This window comes from Somniosus microcephalus, chromosome 27, assembly GCF_052327205.1.
Source record: "Somniosus microcephalus isolate GS21.2 chromosome 27, FLI_Smic_1.0, whole genome shotgun sequence".
Lineage (NCBI taxonomy): Eukaryota > Metazoa > Chordata > Chondrichthyes > Squaliformes > Somniosidae > Somniosus > Somniosus microcephalus.
Window position 1 is genome coordinate 7,901,729 of NC_141013.1, and position 14,321 is coordinate 7,916,049.

The window sequence follows — 14,321 nt, forward strand, 5'->3', positions numbered from 1 at the left end:
ACCGCTGCAGTCCGTGTGGTGAAGGTACTCCCACAGTGCTGTTAGGTGGGGAGTTCCAGGATTTTGACCCAGCGACGATGAAGGATCGACGATATACTACTAAGTCAGGATGGTGTGTGACTTGGAGGGGAACTTGGAGGTGGTGGTGTTCCCATGTGCCTGCTGCCCTTGTCCTTCTAGGTGGAAGAGGTCACGGGTTTGGAAGGTGCTGCCAAAGAAGCCTTGGCGAGTTGCTGCAGTGCATCTTGTAGATGGTACACACTGCAGCCACAGTGCACCGGTGGTGGAGGGAGTGAATGTTTAAGGTGGTAGATGGGGTGCCAATCAAGCGGGCTGCTTTGTCCTGGATTGTGTCGAGCTTCTTGAGTGTTGTTGGAGCTGCACTCATCCAGGCAAGTGGAGAGTATTCCATCACACTCCTTACTTGTGCCTTGTAGATGGTGGAAAGGCTTTGGGGAGTCAAGAGGTGAGACACTCACAGCAGAATACCTAGCCTGACCTGCTCTTGTTGCCACAGCATTTATGTGGCTGGTCCAGTTAAGTTTCTGGTCAATGGTGACCCCCAGGATGTTGATGGTTGGGGATTCGCCGATGATAATGCCATTGAATGTCAAGGGGCGGTGTTTAGACTCTCGCTTGTTGGAGATAGTCATTGCCTGGCACTTCTCTGGCGCGAATGTTACCTGCCACTTATCAGCCCAAGCTTGAACGTCATCCAGGTCTTGTTGCATGCGGGCATGGACTGCTTCATTATCTGAGGGGTTGTGAATGGCGCTGAACACTGTGCAGTCATCAGTGAACATCCCCATTTCTGACCTTATGTTGGAGGGAAGGTCATTGATGAAGCAGCTGAAGATGGTTGGGCCTAGGACACTGCCCTGAGGAACTCCTGCAGCGATGTCCTGGGGTTGTGATGATTGACCTTCAATTACCACAACCATCTTCCTTTGTGCTAGGTATGACTCCAGCCAGTGGAGCGTTTTCACCCTGATTCCCATTTACTTCAATTTTACTAGGGCTCCTTCATGCCACACTCGGTCAAATGCTGCCTTGATGTCAAGGGCAGTCACTCTTACCTCACCTCTGGAATTCAGCTCCTTTGTCCATGTTTGGACCAAGGCTGTAATGAGGTTGGGAGCTGAGTGGTCTTGGCGGAACCCAAACTGAGCATCAGTGAGCAGGTTATTGGTGAGTAAGTGCCGCTTGATAGCACTGTCGATGACACCTTCCATCACTTTGCTGATGATTGAGAGTAGACTGATGGGGTGGTAATTGGCCGGATTGGATTTGTCCTGCTTTTTGTGGACAAGACATATCTGGGCAGTTTTCCACATTGCTGGATAGATGCCAGTGTTGTAGCTGTACTGGAACAGCTTGGCTAGAGGCTAGTTCTGGAGCACATATACTGTAGAACAAAGCAGATGGGAAAAATATCCCTGCACTTATTTTTTTGAAACTTTTTTTTTGAACCAAGTGGTCTTCTGTGATGTTGTTCACGGGCAAAAACAAATTCTCCCTCCCTCTCTTTGTTCCTTTAGCTGTTGCTCTGCTTGTCACCCACTCTAATTCTTTCAATCTTACTGTCACTTTTTTTTGTTTCATTCATTTTGTCTCCGTCTTTTTCCTCTCTCTCTCTGTATGCCTCACACACTTTCTCTTGTTGTCATCTCTGTACCTGTATTTATCTACAACTCTCTTTCTGATAGTCTTTCTCTTTGTGTCTTTCCTGGTCTGTCTCTGTTATTTAGTGTATCTTTGCCCAAAGAGAGCATTGGAATAGTCTAGTCTAGAGGTGAACAGGCATGAAATGAGGGTTTCAGCAGCAGATGAGCTGAGGCAGGGGCAGAGTTGCTGATATTATGAAGGTAGAAGTAGGCAGTCTTGGTGATGGAGCAGATACGTGGTCAGAAGCTCATCGCAGGGTCAAATACGAGACCAAGAGTGCGACCAGAGTTTATCCCAGGGACCGAAGACAATGATCTTCCCAATATTTAATTGGAGGAAATTTCTGCTCATCCAGTACTGGATGTCGGACAAGCAGTGTGACAAATCAGAGACAGTGAAGGGGGGCGAGGAGTCGATTGCGGTGATTGTGGAATCTGATTGTACCTGGTTACATGATTTTGCGATGCGATTGGTTCCTGGTTCTGAGATCTAATTGGTTGTAGGAACAATAGTCCCTGTGACTGGTCTGGGCAAAGGTTAGATATGTAATTGGTTGAAAGTACAGTGATTTCTAGTTCTGTGTTCAGATTGGTTGAAGGGACTCTACAGCACCACAGCACACAGATACACATTCACACAGAGACACGTTCACACAAACACGACACTCAATAATCTGCATGTGATGTTCATCGAAGTGACAGCTGTTGGTGTTGGTGAATGGAACACTTTTCTATTTCAGGCACCTATTATTATCTGAATCGAAAATTCCCAGCATAGGTATAGCATGGTTAGATGTAGAGTAAAACTTCCTGTATCTACCTCAACCACAGCCTCAGACTAGCAACCCGTGTGACATTTCTTTCCTAGCAATGACCTGGCAGCAAGCTCCATCATGCCAGTCAGCCATAGAATGGGGAAAAAGTTCAAAAGAAATTAAAGTCCTTTGAGGGAATGTGGGAACATAAGAACATAAGAAGTAGGAGCAGGAGTAGGCCATACGGCCCCTCGGGCCTGCTCCGCCATTCAATAGGATCATGGCTGATCCGAATCTAGACTCACGTCCACTTCCCTGCCCTCTCCCCGTAACCCCTAATTCCCTTATCAGCTAGGAAACTGTCTATCTCCGTTTTAAATTTATTTAATGTTGCAGCTTCCACAGCTCCCTGGGGTAGCAAATTCCATAGATTTACTACCCTCTGAGTGAAGAAATTTCTCCTCATCTCAGTTTTGAAAGGGCAGCCCCTTATTCTAAGATTATGCCCCCTAGTTCTAGTCTCACCCATCAGTGGAAACATCCTCACCGCATCTACCCGATCAAGCCCCCTCACAATCTTATATGTCTCGATAAGATCGCCTCTCATTCTTCTGAACTCCAATGAGTAGAGGCCCAACCTACTCAACCTTTCCTCATACGTCAACCCCCTCATCTCCGGAATCAATTTTATTTAACCAAACACAAAAAGTTGATCACAACTTATAAAGTTATCGCTCACGAGTTATCCGGTCTGCCTTGCCTGTGAAGATATCTATCATGTTTGACTAATAACTACAACACATATTATAAAATTCTATTCTGTTTCTGACCCATAAAATACAGGTGGTTCAATATTCATCATAAATATAAATGATCAGCATGCCACTTATAAAAGTGCTCAGAATCTTCTTTCGAATAACTTAATGTGTACTTTATGCTGTTAAAATTCTGTTTGTGCAGATGCATGAAGTCCTTATTATGCTTATCCTTGAAAACCTGGAAATTAAGCGTTGGCTCTTCAAAGTGGACATTGAATTTGGCGGGAGAGGTACTGCGTATTTTGATGTCTCGCACCTGAAGTGTTATAAGCAGATTCTGAAGGAATTTAGGGAAATTGGTCCTTTTGTATGGCTGAAGCGGAAATGGGTTCAGGTATGTACACTGTGATTTCAATGTTTGGTTTGGGGAAAAGCAGGGAAATTATTACTGGGCAATAGCGGAGAATGGAATATATACCCACTTTTACAGCCAGTAACAGTATCCATTCATTTTGCAAAGGTTACTGCAATAAATGCATGTGCCCATACATTACTGACTATAATTACGCACCTCAACTCAAAGGGGAACCCATACTGTTTTAATGAGGCATCGCCCTTTAGCTACCCTTTGTGATGAAATATTCCATTCATCACTGCCTGTGACTGTGGTTGGTTTCAGTTTCATTTCCCTTACCTCTGTTCCGTTTCCTCACCATTGTATTGTACTATGTGTAGGGCTCCGCCCATACCTGGCCCCTATGTAAGCTGGCCCAGCCTGCAGCACATCCAGTACGGCAGACCTCTGGATGGAAGATACCTCTCTCCTGTGTGTTACCTTCTAAGTCAATAAAAGCCTTGTTTTGTTTCGCTAACATCGAGTCTCGGATTTATTGAGGCACATCACCCTTTTACTGTAGCACTTGGGTAAAACGATTGCACCAGCAATTAGTAACCAGCCTGGGATGTTTTGCAGTTATCGTAATGTTGTGATGGAATCAGAGAACCATAGAGGTTTAGAGCACTGAAGGAGGTCTTTTGGCTCATTGAGTGTGCTAGAGCAATCTAAAACTATTCCCATTGTCCTGCTCTTTCCTCATGTCCTGTATCCTCCTCGTTTCAAATATTTATCCACTTTACCCTTAAAAGATGCCATGTTCCCTGCCTCAACTACCCCCTGTGGAAAAGCACTTCACTCCCCAACACCTCTCTGTGTAAAGAAATTTCTCCTGACCTTTCTCATCACAATTTGAAATTGATGACCATTCGTCACTGACTCCACAACAAGAGGAAATAGTTTTTCACTATTCACCTTATCGAAACCTTCCAAACCTTCTCCATTCCGAGCAACATCCATTAACCTAAGAACATAAGAAATAGGAGCAGGAGTAGGCCATACAGCCCCTCGAGCCTGCTCCGCCATTCAATAAAATGATGGCTGATCTTCGACCTCAACTCCACTTTCCCGCCCGATTTCCATATACCTTGATTCCCCTAGAGTCCAAAAATCTATCTCTCTCAGCCTCGAGTATACTCAAAGACTCAGCATTCGCAGCCCTTCGGGGTAGAGAATTCCAAAGATTCACCACCCTCTGAGTGAAGAAATTCCTCCTCATCTCAGTCTTAAATGGCCGACCCTTATCCTGAGACTGTGACCCCTGGTTCTAGACTCTCCAGCCAGGGGAAACAATTTCTCAGCATCTACCCTGTCAATCCCCCTCAGAATCTTATATGTTTCAGTGAGATCACCTCAGGCCCAATCTACTCAATCTCTCCTCTCATCCCAGGAATCAATCTAGTGAACCTTTGTTGCACCGTCTCTAAGGCAAGTATATCCTCCCTCAGATAAGGAGACCAAAACTGTGCACAGTGCTCCAGGTGTGGTCTCACCAATTAACTGTAATCCTTTGTTTCCTGTGTCAACCAACTTTCTAACCATGCTGCTAAAGTCCATTACAGCATACTCCTGATTTTCTGTCACCAGCCTCCTGAAAATCCATATACACACCTCCTGCATTCCTTTTATCTATCCGATCCATCGCTTCTTCAACAAACACCTACTAGATTTGTCAAACATGACTTGCCTTTAACAGATCTATGCTCGCTCTCCTTGATTAGCCCGTGCATTGCTAAATGCAAAGACTGAACTTTCATATCAACAAGGCTGTGTTTCACAGCCCCCTTCCCTGCAGGTTAGCTTTTCAATGAGCAAGGTGCACCTAAATAACCGGAAATCTCTGTTAACCGGCAAAATTAAGGAGTAGGTTCAGGTAAGTTTTACTTCATATTAGTGGCAGTTCCTGGGTCTGTGGCTGTGTAACTGGGGCTCCTACATTTGTTGCTAAGCAACAGGGATGCTTGGTCTGTGGCCGGAGTTCCTGCACATGTTGCTAAGCAACAGGGAAGCCTGGATTTGTTGCTGTGTACGGAGCTCTCGTACCTTTTAACTATACCTCTTTGTAATCCGGACTTGTTGATAAACTGGCACCACGCCGGTCCCGTCGGTGCCGGATAATAAAGAGTTTCCTGTATATGCTTTGTCCCTCTTCAGCATCGTACTCCCAAATTTACCCGGCCCATTCTTCGGATGTAGAAAACCCACCCCGTTCAAGATTTCTTCCTCCCCTTTAGGGATCAAAATTGCTGATTTAGATGCTTGGTCCCAGAAACTGTCTCTTAAATCTGATTGCATGACATTAGCTAATTGTTATAAACTAACCTATGGTTTCAGTCTAGTACAAGAGCGTAAAGAGGGCCCTAGAGTAATTTGCACTATATAAACTGGATGGTTTGTGATTATATGAAGCAAAGTTTCAATTCTGCCACTGAAATTGAATGAATTTTAATGAAAGAAAAAATATTAGCAGACCTCAGCAAAGGTTCTCCTGGTTTCCTAAGGCGAAGGAAACTATTATTTGCTACATTCACTACAATTACAAAATCCAGAGTTGCTATTTGATGTTTGTCTGCATTCAGTGATAATGTTGGTCAGCAGGTACTATTGTTCAAGGGCACCAACATTAACCACTTAACCTGCATCTGTGGCCTCTTCACTCTACGTTACCTTATTCTGTGCTATCATTCTCCTTTACAGGACGATTTTATTAGCCTACAGGTTGTTATGTCACTCAATGGCTCCGATTATTTTTGTTCAAATCCCTAAGTGAAGGTCCCAGGGTCTATAGTGCAGGACACCACCAAGGTTGGAAAAGAAGTAGAAGAGAAATCAGTAACTTGAGCTAAAAGAGGCAAATGGGGAGGATTTCTGTTGTAAGAACATACATAAGAACATAAGAAGTAGGAGCCTGAGTAGGCCATTCGGCCCCTCGAGCCTGCTCCGCCATTCAATAAGATCATTACTGATCTGATCTTGGCCTCAACTCCACTTTTCTGCCTGTTCCCCACAACACTTGACTCCCCTGTAGCTCAAATATCTCTCTATCTCCGCCTTGAATATATTCAATGACTCCGCCTCCACAGCTGTCTTAGGTACAGAATTCCAAAGATTCACGACCCTCTGAGAGAAGAAATTCCTCCTCATCTCCGTCTTAAATGGGTGACCCCTTATTCTGAAACTATGACCCCTAGTTCTAGATTCCCCCATGAGGGGAAACATCCTGTCCAGCCCCCTCAGAATCTTATATGTTTCAATAAGATCACCTCTCATTCTTCTAAACTCCAATGAGTGTAGGCCCAATCTGCTCAACCTTTCCTCATAAGACAACCCCTTCATCTCAGGAATCAACCTAGTGAACCTTCTCTGAACTGCCTCCAATGCAAGTATATCCCTCCTTAAATAAGGAGACCAAAACTGTATGCAGTACTCTAGGTGTAGTCTCACCAACAGTTGTAACAAGACTTCCCCACTTTTATACTTCATCCCCCTTGCAATAAAGGCCAGTATTCTATTTGCCTTCCTAATTACTTGCTGTACCTGCATGCTAACTTTTTGTGTTTCATGTACGAGGATACCTAGGTCCCTCTGTACCGCAGCATTCTGTAGTCTCTCTCCATTTACATAATATTTTGCTTTTCTATTCTTCCTACCAAAGTGGATAACACCACATTTTCTCACATTATACTCCATCTGTCAAATTTTTGCCCACTCACTTAACCTATCTATATCCCTTTGCAGACTCTTTGGGCTGGATTTTGTCAGCCCCGAGGAGGCGGGTATGGAGGCGGGACTGCCGGTAAAGTTGCAGAATTTGGGGGTGGGTGGCAAACCCACCTCCATCCCGCCTCCGTGCCCTCTTGCCAGGAGGCGGGAAGCCAACCTGCCCCGGGTCCCGTCTCCTCGAGGCGGGAAAGGGATTAAAGCCTATTAACTGCCTGTTTTTCGTTTTGATGTGCGGGCTTCTCGACCTCGGGGAACCCCGCCAGGGTGTAGGAGACAAGTAGGAGGTCTGCAGGAGTCGGAGAGGTCTGAAAGTGCAATGTAGAGATGAGTGATGGGTGCAAGTGTGGAGTGGTAAGTATGTAAGGTGAGTGTAAAGTGTTAGAAAATGTTCACTTATCTTTGTTTCTGCCTACAGCCTTTAGCTGCTGTGGAGCCGGAGTCCCGACATCTCCATTATAGATATCACAGACTGGCTGTTGGATCCTTCGAACCAACAGCCAGGTGATTTCTGCAAAGTTGAAAGGTTTGATGAGTCCTGAACACAAGGGCTCATCAAACTACACAGAACGTTAGTGTTTGACAGCTTCACAGAGCTGTCAAATGCTGACATTTCTTCTTTCAAAAAATCTTGACAGATGGCACGTCATACGTTGACATGCTCTGTCACTGACTTCCCCCTAATTGGCCTGCTGAGCCCGCTGGGTGGGCTTAACAAGGTCAATCAGGGGAAAATCCCACTAGTTGGCCAGAAGCTGGTGGAGGTGGGATTGAAAGCTGGTAAGCAGCAGTCCCGCCTCCAAAAGCTTCCTATTGACAAAATCTAGCCCTTTGTGTCCTCCTCACACTTGCTTTCCCACCTATCTTTGTATTATCAGCAAATGCATTCACTATCAATGCAGCCACTTCTTTTAAGACCCTAGAATGCAGGCCATCAGGTCCAGGGGACTTGTCAGACTTTAGTCCCATTAGTTTGCCTAGTACTTTTTCTCTAGTGATAGTGATTGTTTTAAGTTCCTCCCTCCCTTTTGCCCCTTGATTTTCCACTATTATTGGGATGCTTTTTCTGTCTTCTACCGTGAAGACAGATACAAAATATTTGTTCAAAGTCTCTGCCATTTTCTTGTTTCCCATTATTAATTCCCCAGTCTCATCCTCTAAGGGACCAATGTTTACTTTAGCTACTCTCTTCCTTTTTATATACTTGTAGAAGCTCTTACTGTCTGTTTTTATATTTCTTGCTAGTTTACTCTCATAATCTATTTTCTCCCTCTTTATTATTTTATTAGTCATCCTTTGCAAGTTTCTAAAAATTTCCCAATCTTCTGGCCAACCACATATCTTCGCAACATTGTGTGCCTTTTCTTTCAATTTGATACCCTCCTTAACTTCCTTAGTTCGCCACGGATAGTTCATCCTTCTCGTAAAGTCTTTCTTTCTCACTGGAATATATCTTTGTTGAGAGTAATGAAATATCTCCTTAAAAATCTGCCACTGCTTATCTACCGTCTTACCTTTTAATCTATTTTCCCAGTCCACTTTAGCCAACTCTGTCTTCACACCTTTGTAATTGCCTTTATTTAAGTTTAAGACACTAGTTTCAGACCCAAGTTTCTTACCCTCAAACTGAATGTGAAATTCTATCATGCTATGATCACTCTTCCCGAGAGGATCCTTTACAATGAGATCATTAATTAATCCTGTCTCATTACACATTACTAGATCTAAAATAGCCTTTTCCCTGGTTGGTTGCTCAACGTATTGTTCTAAGAAACTGACCTGTATACACTCTATGAACTCGTCCTCAAGGCTACCTTTGCCAATTTGATTTGTCCAATCTATATGAAGATTAAAATCGCCCACGATTATTGTAGTACCTTTCTTACAAGCCCCCATTATTTCTTGATTTATACTCTGTCCTACAATGTAGCTACTGTTAGGGAGCCTATAGACCACTCCCACCAGTGACTTCTTTCCCTTATTATTTCTTATCTCCACCCAAACTGATTCTACATCTTGATCTTCCAAGCCAAGATCATTTCACACTACTGCACTGATCTCATCCTTTATTAACAGAGCTACCCCACCTCCTTTTCCTTTCTACTGTACCCATCCTTCTGAAATGTCAAATACCCCTGAATATTCAGTTCCCAGCCTTGGTCATTTTGCAACCATGTCTCTGTAATGGCTATCAGATCATACCCATCTATTTCTATTTGGGGCGTCAATCTTGTTACGAATGCTGTGTGCATTCAGATAAAGAGCCTTTAATTTTGTCTCTTTACCATTTTTCCCTACTCTGACCCTATTTGTTGGTGCACTCTTATGTTAGTATGCTCTGTCCCTTCCTGTCACACTCTGGTTATCATTACCCCTATCGCTACCCTGCACTATTGCCTTGCCCTTTCTCTTTAACTTTCTAAGTTTTCCCTCACCTGAACCCCACCCCCCACTATTTAGTTTAAAGCCCTATCTACAGTCCTAGTTATTCGATTCTCCAGGACACTGGTCCCAGCACGGTTCAAGTGAAGCCCGTCCCAATGGAACAGCTTGCTCTTTCCCCAGTACTGGTGCCAGTGCTCCATGAATCGAAACCCATTTCTCCCACGCCAATCCTTGAGCCACGCATTCAACTGTCTGATCTTATTGACCCTATGCCAATTTGCACGTGGCTCAGGTAAATCAAATCAAATCAAATCAACTTTTATTGTCATTGTTAGTGCACAAGTGCAGTACAACAAAATGTAGGCTTGCGGCTCCCGAGAGTGTACATTTGGATTAAGACATTTAAACATTCAACATACATTTGGCTTGTAGTATATTAACATAAACATAACCATAATAAAGTGCATTGGCAGATGTGCAGGCTTTAGAGTTTATTTGTGGAGTTCAGTAGGATGACAGCCCTGGGAAAGAAGCTGTTCCTAAATCTGGTCGTACGGGTGCGAATGCATCTGTAGCGTCTCCCAGATGGCAGGAGGGTGAACAGACTGTGGCTGGGGTGGGTAGGGTCTTTGATGATGGACCATGACCTCCAGAGATTATTACCTTTGTGGTTCTGCTTTTTAATTTAGCCCCTAGCTGCTCATACTCCCTCAGCAGAACTTCTTTCTTAGTCCTGCCTATGTCGTTGGTACCTACGTGGACCACGACAACTGGATCCTTCCCCTCCCACTCCAAGTTCCTCTCCAGCACCGAGGAGATGTCTCTAACCCTGGTACTGGGCAGGCAACACGGCCTTCGGGAATCATGCTCTCGGCTGCAGAGAACAGTATCTATCCCCCTAAGTATACTGTCCCCTACCACTACTACATTCCATTGTACTCCCCCAACTTGAATGGCCCCCTGTACCACGGTGGTGTGATCAGTTTGCTCATCCTCCCTGCAGTCCCTGCTCTCGTCCACACAGGCTGCAAGAACCTCACTTGGACAAGTGCAAGGGCTGAAGCTCCTCCAATGCTACCTTCTGGATCCCCATACCTGCCTCACTCGTAGTCACACCCTCCTGTCCCTGACCACAGAACAAATCTGAAGTATTTAACCTAAGGGGTGTGACTGCCTCCTGGAATAAAGGGGGGAGTTTTGCCAGCCCGAGGGAGACGGGTATGGAGGCGGGTCTGCCGGGAAAATGGCAGAAACTGGGAGCGGGTACCGAACCCGCTCCCAACCCGCCTCCGTGCCATCTTCCCAGGAGGCGGGACCCAAGTCGCACAGGGACCCGTCTCCTCGAGGCGGGAAGGGGATTACAGCCATTTAATTGCCTGTTAGCAGGCAGTTAAGAGGATTATCCCCATTTTACCCCTGTAAGTGCGGGCTTCCCGACGGCTGCGAACCTCGCCAGGGTCAGTGAGGCGAGCAGTCGGTCTGCGGGGGTGAGAGGGATCGAAAAGTCCGCTGTGGAAGTGAGTGATGGGTGCAAGTGTGGAGAGGTAAGTATGAGAGATGAGTGCAAAGTGTTAGAAAAAGTTTACTTACCTTTGTTTCTTCCTGTAGCCTTCAACCCTTGGGGATCCGGAGGTGCCTCATCTCAACGGCAGAGATAACAGAATGGCTGCTGCATTCTCAGATGCTGCAGCCATCTGATTTCTGCTGAGGAAAGAGGTTTGGTGAGTCTTCAGTAGAAGGGCTCACCTTAGAACTGAGATTGTCAGTGTTTGACAGCTTCTCAAAGCTGTCAAATGATGACAATTCAGATGAAACGTCATACACTGACGTCCTCTGTCACCAGCTTTCCCTGAATTGGCCAGCTAAGCCCGCAGGGCGGGCTTAACAAGGTCAATCAAGGGAAAATAGCGTGGGTTGGCCGGATGTCATTGGGGGCAGGACTAAAACCCGAAAACCAGCAGTCCCGCCCCCAACGCGCACCCATTGACAAAATCCAGCCCAATGTGTCCAGGTAACTTTCTCTCTCTTTGATGTATCGCAGTGTGCAAAGCTCAGACTCCAGTTCATCAACTCTGAGCCGAAGTTCCTCAAGCTGCAGACACTTACTGCAGATGTACTTGGATGTGCACTTGGAATGCTCTAACCTGCAGGGCTACGGACCAAGAGCTGGGAAGTGGGATTAGGCGGGATAGCTCTTTGTTGGCCGGCGCGGACATGATGGGCCGAAATGGCCTCCTTCCGTGCTGTAACTTTCTATGAGGTTGCTGTGGATCACACTGGGGTCCACCAGCTCCCACATGCTACAGCTGCAGCACATCACCTACCCTGCCATCTCTATTGTATTTTATTTAACTAACAAGTTTTGAAATACTCAATTGTCTACTAATAGTTTTTAATCTAGGTAATAACCTTGTTTAATTTATTAAATGTAGTTATATGCTTTAGGTCTTTACTGTAACTTAGCCCACAATCCTAATTTAACCCTAGTTGTTTATTTTTTTATGTATCAAGCAGCACCTCTTACCCCCACCTCACCGAATTCCCTCACTCACCAAATTCCAGAGTTTAGTACTCTGTGCTACTTACCTCCATAATTTTGGGCTAGAAATTCATCTCAGGCGGTGGCGCAAAATGGGTGGTATTGGATCGGCTGCCCGTTATACGCAGCGCCTGATATTGACTGCAATGGAACTGAATATTAGGCACTGCACATAAGAACATAAGAAATACGAGCAGGAGTAGGCCATAGGGCCCCTCGAGCCTGCTCCGCCATTCAATAAGATCATGGCTGATCATCGACCTCGACCTCCACATTCCCGCCCAATCTCCATATCCCTTGATTCCATATCCCTAGAGTCCAAAAATCTATCTAGCTCAGTCTTGAATATGCTCCAAGTCTCAGCATTCACAGCCCTCTGGGGCAGAGAATTCCAAAGATTCACAACCCTCTGAGTGAAGAAATTCCTCCTCATCTCAGTCTTAAATGGCTGACCCCTTATCCTGAGACTATGCCCCATAGTTCTAGACACTCCAGCCAGGGGAAACAATCTCTCAGCATCTACCCTGTCAATCCCCTTCAGAATCTTGTATGTTTCAATGAGATCACCTTTCATTCTTCTAAACTCCAGAGAGTATCGGTCCATTCTACACAATCTCTCATCATAGGACAGCCCTCTCATCCCAGGAATCAATCTGGTGAACCTTCATTGCACTGCCTCCAAGGCAAGTATATCCTTCCTTAGATAAGGAGACCAACACTGTGCACAGTACTCCAGGTGTGGTCTCACCAAGGCCCTGTACAATTGTAGCAAGACTTCCTTACTCTTGTACTCCAACCCCCTTGCAATAAAGGCCAACATGCCATTTGCCTTCCTTATTGTTTGCTGTACCTGCATGCTAGTTTTCTGTGTTTCTTGCACGAGGACACCCAAATCTCTCTGAACACCAACATTTGAAAGTTACTCACCATTTAAAAAATATTCTGTTTTTCTATTCTTCCTACCAAAGTGAATAACCTCACGTTTCCCTACATTATACTCCATCTGCCACCTTACTGCCCACTCACTCAGTCTATCTATATCCCTTTGCAGACTCTTTGGGCTGGATTTTGTCAATGGGAAGCTTTTGGAGGCGGGATTGCTGCTTGCCGGCTTTCAATGCCGGCTTTCAATCCCGCCTCCATCAGCTTCTGGCCAACCAGCGGGATTTTCCCCTGATTGACCTTGTTAAGCCTGCCCAGCGGGCTCAGCAGGCCAATTAGGGGGAAGTCAATGACAGAGCACGTCAACGTATGTCGTGCCATCTGTCAAGATTTTTTGAAAGAAGAAATGTCAGCATTTGACAGCTCTGTGAAGCTGTCAAACACTGACATTCTGTGTAGTTTGAAGAGTCCTTGTGTTCAGGACTCATCAAACCTTTCAAATTTGCAGATATCACCTGGCTGTTGGATCGGAGGATCCAACAGCCAGTCTGTGATATCTACAATGGAGATGTCGGGACTCCGGTTCCACAGCGGCTGAAGGCTGTAGGCAGAAACAAAGGTAAGTGAACATTTCTAACACTTTACACTCACCTTACATACTTACCACTCCACACTTGCACCCATCACTCACCTCTACATTGCACTTTCAGACCTCTCCAACCCCCGCAGACGTCCTACTCGTCTCCTACAACCTGGCGGGGTTCCCCGAGATTGGGAAGCCTGCACATTGAAACGTAAAATGGGGATAATCCTATTTTCTGTCTGTTAACTACCTGTTAACAGGCAATTAATAGGCTTTAACCCCTTTCCCGCCTCACGGAGACGGGACCCGGGGCAGGACGGCTTCCCGCCTCCTGGCAAGAGGGCACGGAGGCAGGATGGGGGTGGGTTTGCCACCCGCCCCCAAATTCTGCAACTTTACCGGCAGTCCCGCCTCTATACCCGCCTCCTCGGGGCTGACAAAATCCAGCCCAAAGTGTTCTCACAACTTACTGTCCCACCTAGCTTTGTATCATTAGCAAACTTGGATACATTACTCTCGGTCCCTTCATCTAGGTCATTAATATAGATTGTAAATAGCTGAGGCCCCAACACTGATCCTTGTGGCACCCCACTAGTTACAGCCTACCAACCTGAAAAAGACCCATTTATCCCTACTCTCTC

The 14,321-nt window shown here is 45.6% G+C and overlaps 1 protein-coding gene across 2 annotated transcripts in view; it reads left to right on the forward strand.

Moving 5' to 3' along the window:
• Positions 1–14,321, forward strand: part of iqch (IQ motif containing H) — a 178,074-nt gene that overhangs the window by 76,633 nt on the left and 87,120 nt on the right. For both annotated transcript variants that reach the window (XM_085968436.1, XM_085968437.1), the window contains one exon: positions 3,380–3,571. In XM_085968436.1, coding sequence (XP_085824562.1) covers positions 3,380–3,571 — 192 coding nt within the window. The remainder of the gene's footprint in view (positions 1–3,379; positions 3,572–14,321) is intronic.